Below are 22,047 nucleotides of genomic sequence, written 5' to 3' on the forward strand. Positions count from 1 at the left end.
GAACATGATAAATATGTCTCCACGATGAAGGTCACACAACCTCGGCACATCAAGAAATATTTGGCAGGCCGACATAATGCTTTTCAAGTTTGCGGAACAAATGAAATTCTGCTGCTCTGTTGCACTTTTCCACCAAACAACCATTACAACTAGCTTTATATATTGTCTGGGCAGCAGACCATCTAATGGTGTTTTCTCCTGGCGGGCCCGGTGGAGATGATCAAGAATAGCAATCTGCTACTTAGATGTAAAGGCAGAGGGTGCATCTATATTTGCTGGTGAAATTATCCTATTATACCCCTGATGCTTACTAAAGCTAACATAAATTGATCATGACAACTATGTGCATAGCCGACGGGAACCCACTGAGCTTTTCTGAAGTGAAGGTTTAGAAAGGCAGAGGCTTGTTGCTTAGTCCTCCCCACTTGCAATTGAAGCTATGCTATGAATGGGCAATAAGTACAATTGGATGAAATTGTATCTTCAAGGTAGTTAGCTTCTTTTAACTGGCTGTGCAGTGAAGTGGACCACACTCAGTGAGAGAATGTGCCATTGTGTAGCTACAGATCATTCTTGCTCGAGTATAGGGGCTGCAGTTTGTCCTCTCCTCTGAAATTATGTACAGAAAAAAAATCGACAAACAATAGCAGATGATTTTTCTCCCGCTAACATTTTTCATCTCTTCAGACGGTCTTTCTCTCCCTATCTTTCAAGTCTGGTCTAACCGATTTTGCATTTGTGGTGGTAAAAAATTAATCTAAGTGTCGGCCAGCAGGGAACGCTGAGGTTCCGGGCTTGATTTATTGCCAGCCTAATTCGAAATGGCTTCCGATGATGAACGCCATAGAAAGTTGGGAGTTGCATTTTGGAAGTATGAAACTGGCTGTTCCCAGTTGTTTGATTGAAAAGAGCATAAATTAGGGCACTCAAAACCTTAGACTGGAACAGAACAAATCTATAAAGAAAAACCTCTCACGGACTCCTGTACATTACATTATTAGTCTACATTTATGGGTCACAAGTATTTACTTACTGCTAAAATTACTTGAATTTATGGGTGCCTGCTTCAAACCGAAACCTCTCAGTGAATGACAAAGCTTGTTTCTCTGATGCTTTCAGGCAAAACATTGCAGGAACTCAATCTAAGTTTGCCACAGTATCCTGAAGCCAATTTCTACCTCATTTATGTATATTTAATCAATAGTGTACGGGCAAATATAGGCATAACTCTATTAATGTGGTTTTGCCTAATAAATAGAAAAACCCATTATAATGACTTAAATCAGAAGGGGAACATGATGACAGATTGTTTGTCTGCTTGCTGTGGGAACTGAGAGTGCTGGTTTAGAATGAGATTGCGGTCAGCGGGACTGCAGTGTCAGGTCTCTCGGCACTAGAAGAGTATTATTTACCTTCCTCTGGGATGCGGTGTTGTAGTGTGGAGGAGCAGATTTTGGGTCATGCCGTGGCATCTTTCACAGGGCGAGGGAGGCAGGGGGTGTGGATGAGGAGGAGGATGGAGGGAGGGGGGGGGGCGATAGGGGAGCACCGGTGATTTGAGAAGTCACTCGATGGGGCCGTGTCTCTCCTGGGGAGGGCTGGCGGGTCCAGAGCTAATCACAACCTCGACCCACTTCTGCCTCCCGGCCAGTGCCTGCTGCTGCTGTGGCTGCCGCTGTGGAGTGTCCAGGGTTCCCCGCGGAGCGAGACAGTGTAGCAGCACCGTAACCTCAAGCCTGGAGTGGGGTTGCCTCTGACACCAGCGCAGGGCCCATCAGATGTGTCAGGCAGCGGCTGAAGTGTGTTTGTGTGTGTGTGTGTGTGTGTGTGTGTGTGTGTGTGTGTGTGTGTGTGTGTGTGTGTGTGTGTGTGTGTGTTCCAAGCTTTGCTACTACCACAGAGGATAATCTAACCTGGGTTTCAGAGGCAGCCTCAATCTGTTCCTGCAGATTAACCTGGAAACTCAAATAGAGTCCTAGCAGCAGACTGTTTAAGCAGGCAGTTAGTTGATTGTTGTAGTTTATCATTGTTTGATTACTACTTGTTGAGTACTGAACTATCATTACAGAGTATTCTATGATTACAACATAAAGCACTTTGCTGAGCCTAAAGGCACTTGGGTTTGGAATGAGTGTCACGGCCTCTGCAACACACTCCTCTGAGCCTGCTCCAGCTCCGGCACCATATGCTATTCCAGTCCGTTCATCCTCCCCAGTGTTTAGTATTTCCCTCCCACCTTAGTTTCCCCTCCATGTTTAGTACTCACCTGTAGCCAATGTATTAATTGGGTTTCTATTCAAGCCCTGGACTTTCCCTTTGTCTTTGTGTGATATTGATTGTGAATAGCAAGACGTTACGTACTGTGTACCCCAAGTCCTGAGATCATTGCCTTGTTTGCCCATCGTGGCCTTTTGATTTATCGAAGTAAAACACGCCTTGAGCGCTTGCCTCCTATTCCTTTTTTCAAGTCTTCGTTTGTGACAATGAGCTTAAGGACCTAATACGTTACTTTGCCCATTATGATGCTCTCACTGAAATGATACGCAACAGCCACATAAGCTGTACAGCACTAATTATTTCTTTCATTTGTATGTCAACAATAAGAAACTTTTTTATAGTCAAGGCTAAGCTTGGTGCAATTCTGAATCCGTCTTGACTTCAGACCCAGGTTCAGTCCAGTGCTGACTTTACTGATGGCGGATAAGCAGCCAAAGCTGGTCCCAGCACAGTGGTAAGGAACAACCTGCCTGGAGCTTTTTTGTGTGTCACAATATTATTTTCAGTCAAAATGCAGACACCGCTGGTGGACATTTTCAATTTCTGGTGCATGGATTCTGCTCCCAGTGGGTAATTGCATAAATAAATTCAAAGCAAGGGCAGCAACTCCCCAACACACCCTGTGCTCTGAGGCCTCTTTGAAGTTATTGTAATGTCAGGTGAACATTGCAACACCCCCTTGCGGCCAACCATACACAGTCCAGTCCAGTGCTGCAATTGCCAAACCCCTCAATGTGTCTTTCTTTCATCCCCCCCCTCTATCTCTCTCTCTTTCTTTCACTCTCTCTCTCTCTCTCTCTCTCTCTCTCTCTGTTCCTCACTTTTAGGTTGCAGGCCTTGAGGAAGGAGAAGTCCCGTGATGCGGCGCGCTCGCGGCGCGGGAAGGAGAACTTTGAGTTCTACGAGCTGGCCAAGATGCTGCCACTGCCGGGGGCCATCACCAGCCAGCTGGACAAGGCCTCCATCATCCGCCTGACCATCAGCTACCTGAAGATGAGGGACTTCGCAAACGGGGGGGACCCGCCGTGGAACCTTCGCATCGAAGGCCCGCCTCCCAACACCTCAGTAAAAGGCAAGACCTCTGCACACACACACACACACACACTTCAAAACAATCACGCACATATTAACAAACATATACACAAACACACACTTATACACACTGGTGAAATATGCACTGTTATGAATTTCACAGAGGATCATAAATGTTGAATGTCGCGTCATAAAACCATCTGTGTTACGTGATTCATAAAAGCATCTGTGTTACGTGATTCATAAAAGCATCTGTGTACACCATACTCATAAGTTAAGTGACCTACATGAATTCTACGTGAATTTTACATGAACAATGTTCATTCATAAGAGGATGACCTTTGAAGTCACATACTGTAGCTATTGTACTTTTCCTATCAATATGAGATAGATGGTTGACATGGTGCAGAAAACTTTGTATCTCTATTTACTGGTAATTTTAAAACCAGTATTTCATAATTAGAATTCGGGTAGTTTTTGCTAATCAGATGGAATGGTATATGTTAAATTAGCTTAACACGAAGGATATTAATGACTTCAATAATGTCAAGTGTTGCTTTGCATGCTCTCGTGCCCTTTTCCCTGCTGCTGTGAGGGCTCGGGGAACTCTTGCTGTTCCTGTTTTCTTCTCCCTCATTCATCCTGTGTCAAGATTTGCTGATGAAGTATTATTATTCCCACATCTTTTGTCACAAATGAATAACATGGCCTGCCAGTGCAGCGAGGCCGCAGAAACAACTTGAAACAAAGTAACACGCGTAGGCCCGTTTGATTTCTCTACCTTTTGAAATGAGATTTGAAAGAAAAAAGGGGGAGTAGTGGAGCCATACAGTACAGTACGGCTCCATATCCTTCCCCCTGTCCCCAAAGAGCGTCTGCTAAAGCGTCACCGTTTTAATTAGCCTGGACCAAGGGGCTGGTTTTATTTGATTTTTCCCCCCACCATGACTAACCTGCGTGTGCGAATGCCAGCTTACACCCAAGCAGCCGGCCCTGGGCCCACGGGTGGCACTTTGGAGCCTGGTGCTGTGAACCCTCTCCACTGTACTCGCCCTGCATGTCTGTACTTAACAGGCCCTTTGTTTTTGCTGTGTGTGTATGTGTGTGTTTTTGTGTGTGTGTGTGTGTGTGGGGGTATCAGATGGTATCTCTGGCGGTGCCTGTGTAATGTTCACGTTTAAGAAACAAGTACACAAAACGGGGGGAAATGAATGGCAAGCGTGCCTGTGTGTGTACTGTTTGTTCTGTTGAGCTTGCAACAGATGGCATCATTGTTGTCTTGCTTTGAAGAGAGGCATGCATTTTAATGAGCAAATGTATATACAGAATAATGCACCATGGACCAAGCACACACACATATTCACACTTACACACACACACGCACACAGACACACCCGCGACTGCCATGTCTATTTGCCAGACTATTTCCTCTTACTCGATTAAGACCCGCACACTTTGCATTTCATCAAAGAAAGTAAAATGGAGGCAGGGCTGGAAATAAAGTGTGTGCACTACATTTAGGTATTTTAATGAACACTCAGCAAGGTGAATTCTCCCCTCTTCCCTGAGGACAATGAGTACGGGCCCAGTGTCCCTATATCCTATTGACAGCCCCCACTTTCAATTGAATCACTAACTCACCACATTTTATTTGCACTACATTTGGAACAGACCTTGTATCGATTCCCGTTTTGTTGCTTTGCGTCACTGCTGGCTAATGGATACTTCGTCTACCCCCACCCCCCACACACACCCCCCACCATGACTCCTCTCTTCTCCTCCTCCTCCCCCTCTGTCCTCCCTCCTTCCCGTGGCTCTCTGTTTGCTCTCATCTTTAGTAAGGAAGCCAGAGCCAGATCCGTAACGAGATCTGGTCCAAATGTGGCTTTTTGCTGGGTGTTGTTTCATGGCCAGACATGAGCCCGTAAAGCTACAGTGAGTTTGGTGTTTGTTGTTCAGATGCCGCCACTCCACTCCACCCCACCCCACCCCACCCCCTACCAGAGTCAGTGTTAGCGTAGCGGCATATGCTAATGCGGGCATATGGCGTGTTATTGGATCAGGTGAAGGGAGTTTAGAGGGCAGGGTCCATTCCACCTCCGGATTGTTTGTGCACACAATTCAAGGTGAAGCTTAGGGAAGCGATATTGTTTCTGATGTATCGGAGTCTCTGTTCATTTGACAATCCAGTCCCTTAATCAATTTGGCTTTAGCTTGCGTGGACACACATACACACACACATACACACACACACACACATATATACATACATATGACCCTTTACAGTCACATAAACACAAACACACACACACACACACAGACGCACACACACTTAGACACACACACACCAGAATGTTTGGGAAAGCTATGACTGTTATTATTTGGGATTTGCTGATAAGAAATAACAACAACAAAATAAAACAAGGCAAGGCTCCTGGCAAGGCATGCCTACTTAATAACTGATGATTGTAACCTTTTGGGAAATATCCGCCTAGCTGCAACTTCGTACATCAGTACTGTTTAAGGAATGGCTGTTTGCTCAGAGACAACCTGTCATTGAATTTTTTCCCCCCTTTTTTTGACCAGCATTATGGTAAATAAAAGCCAGAGCTGCTGCTTGCCGGTTGCCATGATGGCTTTTGGTGTTGCTAAACATCATTAAGATGAGGCTCTTTTTTCCGCTGAATACAAAACAAGAGCGACACAGCCGAGAATGCACCTCCTTATCAGCAATAAAGGCCGCCAGGATTACTGGCATTCGAACTAAAAGAATTTGACCTCCAATTCACAAGTGCTCATTTATTATCATAACTTTTGCAAGAGAGCCACTCTCTCTCTCTCCTCATATTTTTTTACATTTATTTATTTTTTGCATTTTTAGCGTCCATTGACCTTTTCCGTAATTGACCCATCAACAAAAAAAATGTCCCCCGTTTCGGAGCGTTTTAACCGAAATTTGCTAGTCTCTGTCAGAGGCGGTTCACATCTGCTGAAGGACACTGCACAAACAAGCATGACCTTTTCTGTTGTTTGGAGGCTGGCGCGAGCCTCCTGACCCCCTCCACCACCTGTGCCTTCATTATGCATGCATGCACAACACAGAGCAGTCACCAAAATGCCACACTTTATGAGCAACACGAAACCCAAGGCTTCCAGAGAGACGGAATGAGAGAGAGAGAGATAATGCAAGAGACAGTGCAGGAGTGGGGGAGTACTGTACTCTCAAGCTTAGTGTTGGTGCGGTGACTAGCAATGAGTGATACTGTACTATCAGTGTGCTTGTCATTCATTCTATTTACTAGTTACACTATGTAATGTTTTTTTTTTTTTTTTTTTAAATGTGCTCACAAATACAGTATATCTTTACAGAAGGCAGAGCTTATATATAATAAGGATGTATGAGCTGCTTCTGGAGTCATACAGAGATATTACCTTCTGAAATGTTTTAACAAGCCTTGGTCTTTAACCAGTTTTAGCCCAAAGGAGAAGAACTTCGAATTTAGGCCTTAATGATGTCAGTCGAATACAAGAACACAGGTTTGAACATGATTCGCTTGTCATGGAAGCATCAACTATCATCTACAGATGACTGTCAGTGATATTATGACAAATCCGATATACCATGTCAATATCTCAATTACATTTAAATATCATTCACATAAACATTATTCATTTGTTTACTTTATGTCGAATCCATGTCATGCAATCATGTGAAACCTCAACTTTTGTTCTTCAGATTTTTTTGAAAATCAGTCTTGATCTTTGACTATTTTAAAGGTTTTCCTATCACCACACTGCCATAAATGATCAGTGTGTACCAGGGGTCATCATGACTTTGTGTGTGTGTATGTATGTAAGTAAAGCAACCACAGTGCTAAATATTCATGTGTGCAAAATATCAGAGTGTGTATCAATGTCATGTTGGTTTTGTATTATTCTTACTTTATATCCTTCCCTGAAGCATACCTCTAGTAAAGGCATGAAACTGCCGCTGAAGCCATGCCAACTGTACATGTAGCGCCTCCAAACATTAGCATCATTTTGTCAATAAACTCCAGAGAGACCTTGAAATGAGAGCTGGGGCCCTTCAACTCAACGCCCGGCAAGCGCATCACCCCTTTTTAATGTCTCTTGATGTCTAACAAATCTCTCATTTGAGATGTTAGTTACGACCCCCCCTCCACACACACACACACACACACACACACACACACACACACACACACACACACACACAGACACCCCAGTGTCTGGAAGCTTATCCAAACACAGGTGGAGTGCCTTTAGTGGAAGTGGTATGGCCCCCTCAGCGTGGTTAGCAGGGGTTATCTTATTAAAGCCTTTGACTGGCAAAGCCCCCCTAAATAGGCAACGCCTGAGCTCCCGAATTCCCTGCCCATATCAAGGGGCCGCGGTCGAGCAGGTTGGCAGTGAGAAGGGCATTGATTAAAGTGCACTCTCCTGCTGCCCGCCGTGCCACGCTCATTGTTAATGGTAATGAGGGAATTGATGGTGTTTGCATCACAATGGAAGTTCCTCGCTACACTGAGAGAGGGAGAGAGGGAGAGAGAGAGAGAGAGAGATAGAGAGAGAGAGAGAGAGAGAGAGAGAGAGAGAGAGAGAGAGAGAGAGAGAGAGAGAGAGAGAGAGAGAGAGAGAGAGAGAGAGAGAGAGAGAGAGAGAGGAGGGTGGATGGATGGGTGGGTGGCTTTGGTGGGTGTCTAGTGTGGGGTTGCTTTTGCATAGCTGGACCTTGTGGTAAAGTGGCAAACTCAAAGGTTTCAGCCAGCCACACTAAAACGATGAGGAAGAGAAAATAAATAGCCGTTGCTGTATCTTACTCCATAAATGGATGGTAATTTGCCCAGCTGTGGATGTGAGATGTTCCATTCCCCAGTTGTGGTGTAAGAAAAATTGAATGACAGTGAGCGAAACAGCAGTAATTATAAAACTAATTACTAAATGCTAAAGATGCCCATAGGCTTTGCATAACTAAATTTAGTTGAGGAAATTGCTTTTGGCTCCATGGAAGCTGTGGGCATGTTTGTGTTATTTTCTTTATTTTTTTGTTTTATTTTTTTTTAATACAATACTCACCAAAGAAAGTAATTGCCATGGAAACAATTACTTGTAACACCGTCTTTGGCGTACATACAGCTTTGGGAAGTGTTGTTGTCGAACAGTGTGTTTTAATGACGACACATTGTGTTGTCACTTTGTCTCCTTGCGAATAGATTGCAGTATATGAGACATAAGACATAAGACAACAACAGTAGTCCAGCCTCAATGTCTTTGGGTTGGACTTAATCAGGGATCTCCTGTATACTTGGTGCAACTCTGCACTTAATGGGCTATTTCTCTTTAGAATGGAGACAACAAAGCCAGCACTGGCATCGACTGCATCAGGCAGCTCTCCGGGGTGTCCTCGCTCTCCCAATAGCCATGTTTGTGGTCTGTTTGTGTGCAAGTGTGTGGATCTTTGTGAATATGGGTGTGTGTGTGTACGAGAAAGAGTCAGTGTGTGTTTGTGTGTGAGGTTGTGAATAGGTGTCTGCGTGTGGGTGAGTGAGAGTGGGAGCTTTTTTGAGGGTGTATGTGCGAGTCTATTTACCTCTAGGAGGGTCCGTAGTGTGTCCGTCAGTGTAGTTCCAACCTCCCCCCCCCCCCCCCCCCCACAAAAATATGATTAGCGTTATCCACAGAAAATGGAAAGTCCCCTCAATGGGCCGGTGATCAATGGCCAAATGCTTTTTATTTCTACGTCTCTTTGCTTTGCCGAGCTCACTGTACTCTGGTGCTTCACATTGCACCGCTAGACCTGGCAATTAGTCCTTTAGGCAAATGGTCCCGTAATGGTGAAAATAAATCAGGCTGACAGTGGGAATGAATATGGAAGGGCCTTGTTTCGAACTGTGCGAGCGCCCATTTAGTCAGCTGGAGCTAATATCTTCACAAAGTGTTACAAATCACCTCGTTTTTACTCACTACTGTACAGGCTGAGACGGGGAGGTGTCATTCTCAACGCCGGTGGAGGTGTTAAAGGCCTTTAGCCGGACTAACTCAATCATAAATCTCCCCTGTAGAGTGCTGTGATAATTCTATTTTAAGCTGAAATATAACATATAATAATATATAATATAAATACAGCAGCAGCAGAAAGTTCTGGAACACAGAACATTTATTGGATGATTCATGTTTCTGTAGCGTCTTCGGACAAAGAAGGAAAGGAGTGTATAACAAAAACCTGAATTTTGAGATATCATTCATAGGAGAGGTTTGGTTACTAGCATGCAGCATTGGAGCTCACTGTGTATTAATATGTTGCCTGGCTCCTGTAGGCCCTCTGCAGTGGGTCGGTTCGGTGCCAAGCCCCTCTCCTGCTACCTGCAACCCCCCTTAACCTCAGCAGTGCTGGCCGGATGACAGGGCCGCTCTTTAGAATGGAGTGCCGCACTTTGGAAGTGTGACGTCTGCGAGCGCCGGCATGAGGCTGAAATAAAGTGAAGGACATTTACCATTACAAGTAATGTCCTTAATAATCTTGTTAGTCTAGTCTCTCTCAGTATGAGACAAATGGAACATTATTGGCTTATGGGCCGTAGTAAATAATTTAGATTCCAATATTCAGCCTGCTTTGACAGTAAATTAAAATGACATGAAAGGGGCTTGTTGAATAAAGAAAGTATCCAATCAAATTTAATTGGCTTGACTAAGGCAGTGGTAATATGTTTTATAATTAAACCAAGTGGTCTAGTAGCCGTATAACCTTGCTTAAATCTGAATGCCAGAAATCCAGGCGTGATACAGAGCTTCTTAAGCGTTACAGTCCCCTTATTCTTCTGCAAGACGGATTTCCTCTGGTGTTTACAGGAGAGTGCAGCTCAGGCTCAATCAGTCTTTATTTGATTGATGCCTACTCCATCTTGTGGTAACATGTTCTCTCCCCCCCCCTCTCTGATATATGTGTGCTTTAGGCGAAAAGGTAACTTCTGTTATTGACGTATGCTGTGGAGTGTTACAAGCCAAAGCCTGGCCTCCCTTTGCCAGAGAGAGAGAGAGAGAGAGAGCGTGTGTGTGTGTGTGTGTGTGTGTGTGTTGGTGAGGTTTCAGAGGAAGGTCACAGAGGTCCGTGGCCTCTGTTGTGTTTGCTACTGTCCCCCTCCCGCCCCAGCCCCCACTCTCTTTGGAGGACACAAATGAATCCCCTAATCATCCAATTTAATCGGCCTATTTTCTGCCCCTCAATGGCCCGCTCGCAGCCTAATCAGTTGCTTTGCTCGCTGTCACAAAGGCCCTCATATCGAGACCAATGGATTTTTACAATTTAAACGCAAGCAGGGGCTTTTGGAGGAGGGTGCTTGTGTGTGTGTGTGTGTGTGTGTGTGTGTGTGTGTGTGTGTGTGTGTGGGGGGGTGAAAGGTGGGGGCAGTGGATAGGCAGCTGAGGCAGCCCAGAGTGCGATGAGCTCATGCGTGAAGCATTTAGCTTATAGGCATCTCAACGCATGACTAGCGCCTCACTCACACCTGCTTTCTCATTAATATCTATAATAAGCATTTTGATAACAGTCCTCTCTTCAGAAAGAGTTTGTTTTTTTCCCTCTTTTCAGACCAGCCAGTTTATGGCACGGCTGGAATGTAGCAGCGTCGATATTTTGACATTGTGGCAGCAGGGGAGTGGTGGGTGGAGGAGGTGGAGGAGGAGGAGGAGTAGGAAGGATAGGAGGGATGGAGGGGGGGGATGTGGGGTAAGGAGGGGCGGACTCTACCTTGGGGAGAGATAACGCATCCGGCATGAAGGCTCCCAGAGGGATTGTGTCCGTACATTAGAACATCACACAGCCCTCTCTCTCGCTCTCTCTCTCTCTTACTCGAACTCTTTCTCTTTCTTGCTCTCCCTCTCTCTCCCTCTCTCTCTGGCACTACCTATCTCACTCTTTCTATTTCTCTATCTCTCTCTATCTCTCTCTCTCTCTCTCTCTATTGCTCTCTCCTCTGTCCAGCACCCACAACTGTCAGGCTCAGTTCCCCCCTCTCATAGCCATCGCCTGTGGATCTGAGTTAACTGCTTGTGCATGGCCTTAGCAGAAGATAGAAAGGGACCGAGAGAATGAGAGAGAGAGTGAGAGAGAGAGAGAGAGATAGAGAGAGAGAGCGAGAGAGAGCTGTCGAGAACAATACAATAGAGAGAGCTAAAGGAAGAGGTCAACGCAGAATGAGAGTGTAAAAAGAGAAATGGCAAGAGAGGGAGTGAGATAGTGAGGAAGTGAGTTAAAGAGATTGAGTGAGACAGACAGAGAGAGACACAGATAGAGAGAGAGAATGAGCGTGAGGGAGGGACAGAGAAAGAGAGAGAGAGACTCAAAAGAGCAAGCAACGTTTTCACCCAGACAGGAAGCCTCGCTCCAGGGCACTCAGGCACGTGAGTCGGCCCGCCTGCCCACCCGCCTGCCCGCCGCCGAGCGTCCATCACCCGTGTGCGCGGTCACCACCGCTGGGACTGCAGCCCAGTCAATCAGCCCTGTAGCCCAAGGCCTCCAGCCGCGCTCGGCTCCCACCCCCACCCCCCGCCCGCCTCCGCCCTCCCCACACCCCCAGCCCCCCCTCAATCACACTATCTCTCCCCTCCTGATGGCGCTCGTCCGCTAATGAGAATGTATATGTACTCATGCATAAAAGATGAGTCCCATTGTTTTTTAGCGGGTGGAAGGCAGCTCTCACCAGTAGTGGTGTCTTGGGGTTGTCTGATCTTTTAAAGCCCAGCCAACCCCCCCCCCCCACACACACACACACACACACACACACACAGCCTCTCTCTCCCCTGGGGGTTGGCTGGGCACTGGCCATTTGATGGAATTTGTTTTTTTCCCCTCTTTTTCTGTTCTCAGTAATTATAAACCAAACACCAAGGTCTCAGGCAAAGATGATCATCAATATGTATGCATTCATCAGTCCATCCGATGGCCAAACCTCAGTTTTTATGAGTGCCATATTGTCGACATTAGCACAAGTGCATATTGTGTCCTTCACAGTAAAGGAGATGTAAGAAACAGTGTTCTATCCAAGTAATGAAAGCGCAAGTAGCTATTAAAGAAGGTGTTGTTCGTCATATCCCCTGTAATTGGAAAAGAAGTGAAAAATAAATAGATGGACTTATTTAGTCAATATATTACCTTAGTGCTTGCAAAGACATGTATAGAATTCACCTCACAGGGCTAATGCTGATTTGATCACACAATGAATCTTCTGTGAAATTATGTAGAAACTAGCAATCATGCAATTCAGAAAGTTAAAATTCTTATGGAGAGGTATGAGGAAATAGTTTTTTTTTTTTTTTAAAACATATTTTTCAGAAGTGCTTCGATGGCATTGGTAGAATGCAGTAGAAGTCTGTGAAAGGCAGTTTCTCAATTCCATCATGATGGTAGTCTTCCTCTGCCTGTGTCCCTACCTCACTCTCTCTCTCTCGCTCTGTCTGTGTCCCTCTATTTCCCTCTCTTTCTTGCTCTCTCTCTCTCTCTCCCTCTCTCTGTGTATCTGTCCTACACACCATAATAGGATATAGTACAACGACTCAGAAACTATGTTTGAAATTGAGGTCTCCAAACCCAGGCCACTGTAGGTAGACTACTGTAACACATTCACTGGTATATTAACTGCCTGTCAGCCTTTCTCTCTATATCTCTCCCCCAAAACTGCCAAGCCAATTACCAGGCAGTGGCGAAGAGGATTTGTGTAGCAAGGCGAGCTAGGCAAATCCTCTGGCATAGATTGCCATTGTTTCCAGCGGGTCAGGGGGAGCATGTTCAGTCTGATGAACAACGGCGCACGCTTTCTTCCCCTCTGATTTGTTTGGGTGACATCTTGTCTTGCGTGTGTGAAGGAGATGCATCTTAGCAGAGAATGACTTAATTGATGAGACTACACGCTCACACACACACACACACACACACACACACACACACACACACACACACACACACACACACACACACACACACACATACACATACACCCTCCACCACTATTCTTTTATGCACATGCACTACACACACATACATCAGCACACACTCACAATCTCTCACACACACATGCACACACACACGCACACACACACACACTCATAGAGCCTCTCATTTGTCTTAACGGAGAGTAGATCAGTGTTTCTGCGTGCAGCGGTTGTGGCGGCTCACTGTAAAAGAGCTGATGCCATTAAATGATATCAACTTCAAGGCAGCATTTTGATTTTGAACTTTTCTCTTTTTTTTTGCTCAACCGCATTCAAATTATGCAGATCCTTTAATTAAACTCTTCCATCGGCTTGTTGGTTTTTTGTCTGCTTTGGTCGGCTTGGATTTGCATTGCTTGGATGTGGAGCAGCTATTATCCAGTGCCCCCTCTGTAATGCAGCACTCTTTATCCCATGCCCCCCCCCCCAATACACACACACACACACACACACACACACACACACACACACACACACACACACACACACACACACACATGCACACACACACACACACATTCACACACACACACACATTCACACACACACAGGCTATAGAACAGCTTCCCTTGGAAAGTTCTGCTGTGGCCTGCGTCATTTTTTTATGTCTGGGAAGGAGACAAATTGAAACATTTTTTCAAATTAAATTGTCAGCCTGATCAATGCCTGGGTGCTGTATCTCTTAGCCTCTTCCACCCAGCGCGGTGCCTCCACTCTTAACACACTGTGGTGGTCAGTGGATATGCCCTAAAATTGGATTGGAATGCCAAATTAAAAGCGGGTCAGGCCAAAATCTGAAACCCAATCCTCCCAAAAAATGAGTTCCCAGGGTCTTTGAGGACTACATTAAAAGCGGTTAAAAATTCTTCCGAGTCCAATTTAGAATATAATGCTCTTTCAGTCGCCTGGCTCTTTGGGGTGGCCTGAATGACAGTGTGGGATCTGGTCTTTTGTTCGAATGAATCCTTGTCAGTCAGCTAAAATGATTTTTTGTTCTGTCACTGAGTCAAGTAGACTGTAGCCACATCTGAGTCATGTAGACCGTAGCCACTCCAGACCACTCTAGACACAACAATAGCATGATGAGGAGAATGCGCTCCCCTCAGATTTATTAATCCATGTGTCTTTCGCTGGGAAAATAGAAACAGCAGTTTAACAATTTACAAATATGCTTCATTTCACCAATATGATGGTGATAAGAAGATAAAACCATTGTTCTACTTTACATTGCATTGCACAGGATTGCATTGTACAGAGTTTATTGTGAGAGTTTCACCAGCATTGTAGAATTTGCATGCTTTTGATCATAAACTAGCAAAATGGCTAGCTAATGTATGTTTCATCAAGCTAATGTATGTTTCATCAAGCCAAACCACAAATACGGTTACTGCTCAGTCTGCTTGGCATCAAACGAAAACACTGAGGGAGATGAAAGGGTGGTTTTGACATCTTAATGCCTCAACTGTCATAACTGCCACAGCAAAATCATACACAATATACTCCTGACCAGAGGTGTTCATTTTCTAATTCGAAATCCGCAATTATCATATTGTTATGGCTTTGCTTCCTGTTCTATGAGGCTGATTGTGCTGCCCCACAGTACAGCTGCTTCTGACTAGTGTATTATGACAGAAGGGCAGATTTCTGCATTGAAAATGGCTTAATAACAAATGTAATGGCTTTCCTTGCTGTAGGGTAACAAAGCAGTCTGTACACATAACATGGAGTATCTGCTCACATTCCACATCTTTTTCATTGGCTCCAGAGTCCTAAGGTGACACCATCTGAGAGAGTGAAATGGAAAGGTGGTGTGGGCTGTGAGGGAGGAGTGTGTGTGTTCCGCAGAGGAAAAGAGGTGTGTGAAGCGATTACCCAGCGTGTCAATCCAGGCCAGCTTCTGTTGACACGGGGACGTGGGAGGCGCTAAATGAAAATTTCAAAAAACCCTAAACTGCCAGGGAGCGCGTCGCGTAAGGAGCGCCATGCAAGATTCATGATGAGTCTGCACCATGGCAGGAGTGGCGGCGTCGGCATCATCATCAACAGCCAACACACACACACACACACACACGAAACAAAACGCTTCTAGAACCCAATGAGAAAGGAAAAGGGAGACAGAAAAAGAGAAAGTCCCCCCTAATTGACAATTTCTCGAAAATTGCTGAAGGGAAAAACAAAAAGGAACCAGCCTCAGGTTGCCAAGGTGCAATAAGCCGTTTCTCATCACTGTCGCTGTGATTGAGCCTATACAAAATCGATTTATTTCTTGGGGTAACTCAGAATAATTGAAATACAGACAACGTTTGGTTCCAATTTACCAGCAATAAAGTTGTAATAGGGTTTTCTCTGCAATTTTAGCCTTAATGCACTCGTTCTAAAGAGCAGTATTTTGCCAGTCGAACAAATAGCATCACTGAGGCTTACCACCAGTAATAGTCCCACATTGATGCACACATTAAACTTGTTAAATCAATTCGGTAGACACTTTCTAAAGTGTACTGTCTGTGCTTCTAGCCCATTGGCCTCCTCATTGGCCTCAGACGTATCAATCACTCTCATTCTCTCCTAGCCAGCCTGGCTTTTTACATTGCAATTATTTATGTTCTAAGCACTTACTCAGAAACCCGAAAGAAAACACTAACATTAGGGCGGTATTTACGACGTAGACAAGTTGTTGTCATCGAGTGCTGCGTTTGTAGCAGGTATGCATCAGCTCCTTTTTAAACTGTCATTTCTCTCGACTTTCGCTGATCAGTGCTTCTCTAAATGTTTTCTTTTCTTCTGCTGGTGTTGAAATCGCACGCTATTATTTCAATCAAATTATGAGGATGATGTATTTCGTTTACTAATGAATTCAATCCATTTGGACATATATTTTGCAATGTGTTCTTTGTAGTGAACATCAAACATCAATGGAATATACTGCATATATTCATGCAGTGCATTATGGTTACTTTTATAAAATTTGCAGATGATTAGTTAATATTTTATATATACCTAGATATCTATTCATTGCATATTGATGTTATACTCTATAACACGTCACTGAAAGAAATATCATATTATACCATGTAATGTTTCTTTATCAGACATATCCTAGGTACAAATGGCCTACTGCAACAATAAGCCATAACTGTGCAGTATGCATAGGATGTGTATTTCTGTTTCGTAGTATACTGTGCAGAGTTCAGCACATAGTGTTGTGTAGCTCTCTTTATAACATGTCTCCTGCTTCCTCCTGTGGCCTGTATCTTCCTCTGGTCATTTGTTGGACTGTGATGGAGGACCAGCTGGCCTGGCTGTGGGCAGAATGGATTGGCTGGGCTCTTTGTGAGAGTGTTTGTTTGTGTGTGTGTGTGTGCGTGTATACGTTTTCTGTGTAATTGTGTGTGTGCTTGTGTGTGTTGCTGTGTTTGTCCCAGCTACGCAGGTACAGTAATTAAACTGTCTCTTTGCTGAATCCCTCCCGCCTGGCAGCTGGTGATGTATTATAGAGACGTTCAACTAATCGATTAAAAGCGCAGAGACAGGGGAGATGTCTGACAGCACTGTACTAAGATGAAATTAGTCCGAGGCACGGAGAGTGGAGGGGTGGTAGCAGAGGAGGTGGGGGGGGGGGGTGCTCTTTGGTGGGGCAGAGTGGGTTGGTTTGTGTGTGTGTGGGGGGGTGGATGATGGGGGGTGGGGGGGGTGGTGCAGAAAAGGGTGGCCACAGGTGACTTGAGGGGCCCAGTGGGACAAGTTGTGGGTAAAGGGGGTGGGCAGGCGTATGCTGATCCCTGTGTAATTAGGACAGCCGTGTTTCAACAGGATTTCCAAATTATCACATGTGCCTGTGAGAGGGGGGGGGTGATGTGTGTGTGTGTGGGGGGGGTGGAGGGGGGGGTGGAGGCTGGGGAAGTGGGGGGGAAGGAGGGAGGGAGGGAGCATGGCAGGGAGGAAGGGAGGGAAGGAGAGATGGAAGGGCGGTGGTTAGGGGGGGATTGTGCTTTCAAGCAAAATGTTGGCCTCCATCCAGCACGGCTGAAATTACGCGAAATTATTCAGCTGCTGGGGAATGTGAAATCAGACTAATTGCCTTTTGAAGTAGCCCTGTAGCGGCGGCAGGAAGGCCAGGGCTGGCCCCGTGCTCTGCCCGCCCGCCTGCTCCGTCTGCCTGCCCGCCCTGTAGCCCCGGCACCTCAATCGATTTCACAGCTGATATTCCTCCGCATCAACACTTATTTTACATTGCGCATGGGGCCCCCTTTTAAATGTAAATGCCTTGTAAACTACACTTGTTGGTCCTTGCACAAACAAGGCAGGAGGATGTCTGCAAATGTTGAAGTAAGCTGAATTTATTTACTTCAAAAGCAGAAGAGAGCCTAGGCTGCTGACTTTTTTTTCTCTCCACAGCTATCCCATCCACCCTCCTCAACCCCCCCCCCCGCCCCCCACCCCCCTTCTCTCCGGTGGAGGAGCAAACCTGGTGTAAACGCTGCAGTTTGTCTTCCTCCTCCCAACTGTCAGCCGGTAGGATCAGCGCGCAGAATGAGATTTCCCCCCAAAAAGCTGTGCTTCTGTAGTTTGCCGTGGCGCACCACCTCAAAAGGGTGAGACCCCAACAGAGGGCTTGATAAGACGGGTCAGTTTGAATCGGGCCGAGTCCTGGCAAAGTGTTACGCCGAGGCATCAAACGGGGCCCTGTGAGTGGCGCCGAGCGCTCACATGAAAAGTCCATCCTGGCTTTGACTGAGCCGAGTGTCACTGGAACAGACGGGCCAACAAAGGGGGCATGTGATGAGCCCTGGCCTCGTAGTCAACCAAGGCATCAAAGTCATCAGCCAACACGATTATGTTGTGCTGGGATATATTTCCTCTGGCCGTAGCAGTTTAGCTTTTCAATGCCCGCTTGATGTAACTGGGTGAATGAGGTGCTCTTTTTAATGTGATTTTTTTCCCCTTCTACTTGTCTTTTCTGTCGCCATCAAATCATTTGCCCAAGTTTTGGGTCCACATCCAACAGCACCCCTGCCCTCTTCATTTAGTGAAGTATAAAAAAAAGAAAGAAAGAAAAAAAACCAAGAGCATTTCATGTGCTTCCAAAACACATAATCGGCCACAATTACCAACCACTTTATGGGGGTCTGTCGCTTGTGATGCTGAGATCATCGCAGTCTGCTGTTACACTGCCACAGAGCGCCTGCTTCAAGTGCAAACTGTCGAGGCTACGCTGAAAAGAAAAGCGCTCTTTGAAATCATCTAAGGCTCGTTTAGGGCGGGCGTGAAGAAAAAAAAAAAAGAGAAAAGCGAGGCTCGCGCCTGAAACACCTTTTTAGTTTCCGTTTGTGGGCAACTGTTCAGCATTTCAACAACAGTAGCAAGCCCAACCTCGTTGACTGCCTTTTCAAAAATATTTGTTGTTGTTGTTGTTGTTGTTGTTGAGGAGCACTTTTTGTTGCCAAGTTTGGAGTTTGTCGTAGTTGTGTTGGTGTTTTTGTTTATGTGTCCTCACAGTGCAGCAGTTGGGGTATTTTTTTTATTGTTTGTTTTTTTGAAAATCAAGGCCTATGGTAGGGTAAATAGTGAGCGAATGCATATTCTGGAGGCTTAATCAGCGGAGAGGAAACGGGTGTCGCGTGTGTTTACTGGAAGGCCGTAATCGATGTGGGAGAGGGCGAGCATGCATTTAAAGCAGACAGGTCATTTCCCCACCTCTCTCCAGCACACCGCCCGCCTAAGCACAGAGGAAGGTGACTGCTGGGACAGGGCTGATGCGCTAGGACACACACACTCATGCATATTGTCACATCCACACGAACAAACATACACACACACACATACACACAGGCATGAGCACACACACACACACACATGCATATTGTCACATACATCACATACTGGCATACACTCACACACATTCATGCACCTCCATACATACAGGCACAAAGACACACAGATGCATACACATACACATACACACACACATACACACACACATACACACACACACACACACACACACATACACATACACATACACATACACACACACACACACACACACACACACACATACACATACACACACACACACACACACACACACACACACACACACACACACACACACACACACACACACACACACACACACACACAAGCTTATGCATATACCGTGGTCACAGTGATACAGTCACGCTAGTATAGATGCATATGGATATAGAGACACAAAAAGGTGCATAGCCAAATGTGATACATATAGGTTGTACTAACATCCACCTTGACTGATGCATACTCACACACACACACACACACACACAGTATGCAAACAGACAGATACACACACACAAAACTATGCAAATATGCATGTAAACCACTGCAGAAATTGCGTGGAAATTGCATTGCAAGGCATCTTCAACAACTTAGAGCTGGCACTCTCCCCCACTCAATCTTGCATATGTATTCACACACATCAAACGAAATGGGAAAACTCACAAAATCACAGCGTCTTGAGAAGCATAATCATAATCAGCGCATACGGCGCAAGTAGATGGACGAAATATCTTTCAACTGTAAAGGACCACACTCCCCTCTTATTCCTACCATACAGAATCATCTCTCCCCTGAGATGAAACCCCAACACATGGAGGGCCTCAAACACACACACACACACACACACACACACACACACACACACACACCTCCCCCTTCATTTCATTAGTCAGGTGGTAAAGGCAGAGCTGGAGCTGTAAGTGGATGCGTTGCGCTGTGAAAACGTGTGCGGCCCGCCCCTGGTGGGAGGCGGTGCGCTCGGCGCTCGCTTCTTTGCACTTCACGCTGTGTGTGGGCTGCACCTTGGTGAGTGTGTTTGCAAATACCCCCCCCCCCCCCCACACACACACACACACACACAAACACACATACACACCCCCTCGGTGGGTTTCCCTCTTAAACCACTTGGGGACCTCAGGATACACGAGTACGGTCAGACATGGCCTGTGTGTAGCTGCACTGCCCTGAGTTAGGACGTGCCTGACTGTCACACTTATCTGGCTCAAGTCTGACTTTAATATGTCATATTCCATATTCACTACAGTCCCAGCAGGAGGTTTGCTCAGTAGTAGTCTCTCTCACTCATCTTTTACTCTCAGTCTTTGTTGACAAAGATGGATAAACTCGTAAGTGCATACGTAAATGTGTTCAATTTAGTCAGAATGTCAGACTGCCAACCTCGTCTTAATAATGTTGTGTCTCTAGAAATCATAGCCCTCAACTCACCTTAGTCTAGTTTTATTGTAATAAGCCTCTCCGTCTTGTTATTCTGCTATAAATTGACCTTTTGGGCTCTCCACAGGCTGCTGGGTAGTTTTCACTGAGTTAGATATCTCTCCATCTACCCTTTCTTTTATCAAACACTTAAGGTCTCCTAACAAGTGAATATAATCAATTGTAGTGCTTAAGTACCTCCAGTGATTGTTCATAGACCTTGACACATCCCTACATCACAAAAAAGTAAACTCTTTTCACGTAATTTATTCAGTCTAAAACTTTGCGCCACAACTGTCATCTTGACTTCAGAGGCCTTCTCCGGCACGCCGACCCCCTACCTGCGTCCACGAGGAGTCCGCTCTCGGCGCGTGACATTAAAGATATACCGGGATCAACAACCATCACACAGACCCTCTGCTTTGTGTCACCCCCGAAGAGCCAGATTACATTCGGACTCATCAAAGTGCGCCTTCGGAGCCGTTATGACGGTCAATCCAAAAATAAAGCCAGCCTTTGAAGAGGGGAGCCAGCAACCAACGGCGGCGAGCACTAATGTCACCGTTTTTAATTACGGCCGCAGATGGGTTTTGGTTATTTATGATGCATCTTTGTCTCAGATCAGTCAGTACACCCCCTGTGGGTGCTATCTGAAGTGCTTTAAGATGTGTTGGCACTTGCATTCTTTTCTGAGAAATGGGGGGTGGGGGGGGGGGGGGGGGATGCAACTCCTCCCCATGTCTTGGTCATCTTCAGTCCTTTTGAAGTCGAAGTTCAACTTTGATTTGAAGTGCATGATTGTGTCTTGATTAAAGCTTGTTAGGCACTCTCTCTACTCTCACTGTTTAAATATGGTGGATGAAATTGGTGTGGATATATGAGCATCATAAAAGACACAATGAAGACATTTTCCAGCAGAGGAACCTTGTATTGTTTTGATAACTTTATCATCTTTCAAAACAGTCATATTCTCATGTTGATTATCTCTACTGGTGAGCATGACCAAGGGTAAGGCGTGTTTATCGGCAAATATTATGATCTCATACATAGGTACATTCAAGAATATATACAGGTTCTACATCAGTGTTTATGTCTGGTCAGGGTAGTCCTTGTCTTATTCCCAGTTTAGCGTGTAATAGCGACACCTGTGCTTGTTTTTGTCTCCTGCCCCCAAGCACAGGTGGAGAGATGCTAGAGTCTCGCCTGATACTGAGCTCTCCTCCTCTTCCACCTCCATTCCCTCCTTCTTGTCTCCTCTTCCTCCTCCTGATACTGAGCTCTCCTCCTCTTCCACCTCCATTCCCTCCTTCTTGTCTCCTCTTCCTCCTCCTGATACTGAGCTCTCCTCCTCTTCCACCTCCATTCTCTCCTTCTTGTCTCCTCTTCCTCCTCCTGATACTGAGCTCTCCTCCTCTTCCACCTCCATTCCCTCCTTCTTGTCTCCTCTTCCTCCTCCTGATACTGAGCTCTCCTCCTCTTCCA

General features: G+C 45.6%; 1 protein-coding gene across 1 annotated transcript in view; it reads left to right on the plus strand.

Annotated features, from left to right (window-relative positions):
* The window catches only part of npas3 (neuronal PAS domain protein 3), a gene marked incomplete at both ends in the record, with an annotated part of 249,892 nt that overhangs the window by 86,064 nt on the left and 141,781 nt on the right, over positions 1 to 22,047 (plus strand). Inside the window, one exon of the mRNA XM_080849895.1 lies at positions 3,105 to 3,349. Coding sequence (XP_080706021.1) covers positions 3,105 to 3,349 — 245 coding nt within the window. The remainder of the gene's footprint in view (positions 1 to 3,104; positions 3,350 to 22,047) is intronic.

This window comes from Sprattus sprattus (genome assembly GCF_963457725.1).
Source record: "Sprattus sprattus genome assembly, chromosome: 13".
In the NCBI taxonomy this organism is placed as follows: Eukaryota; Metazoa; Chordata; class Actinopteri; order Clupeiformes; family Clupeidae; genus Sprattus; species Sprattus sprattus.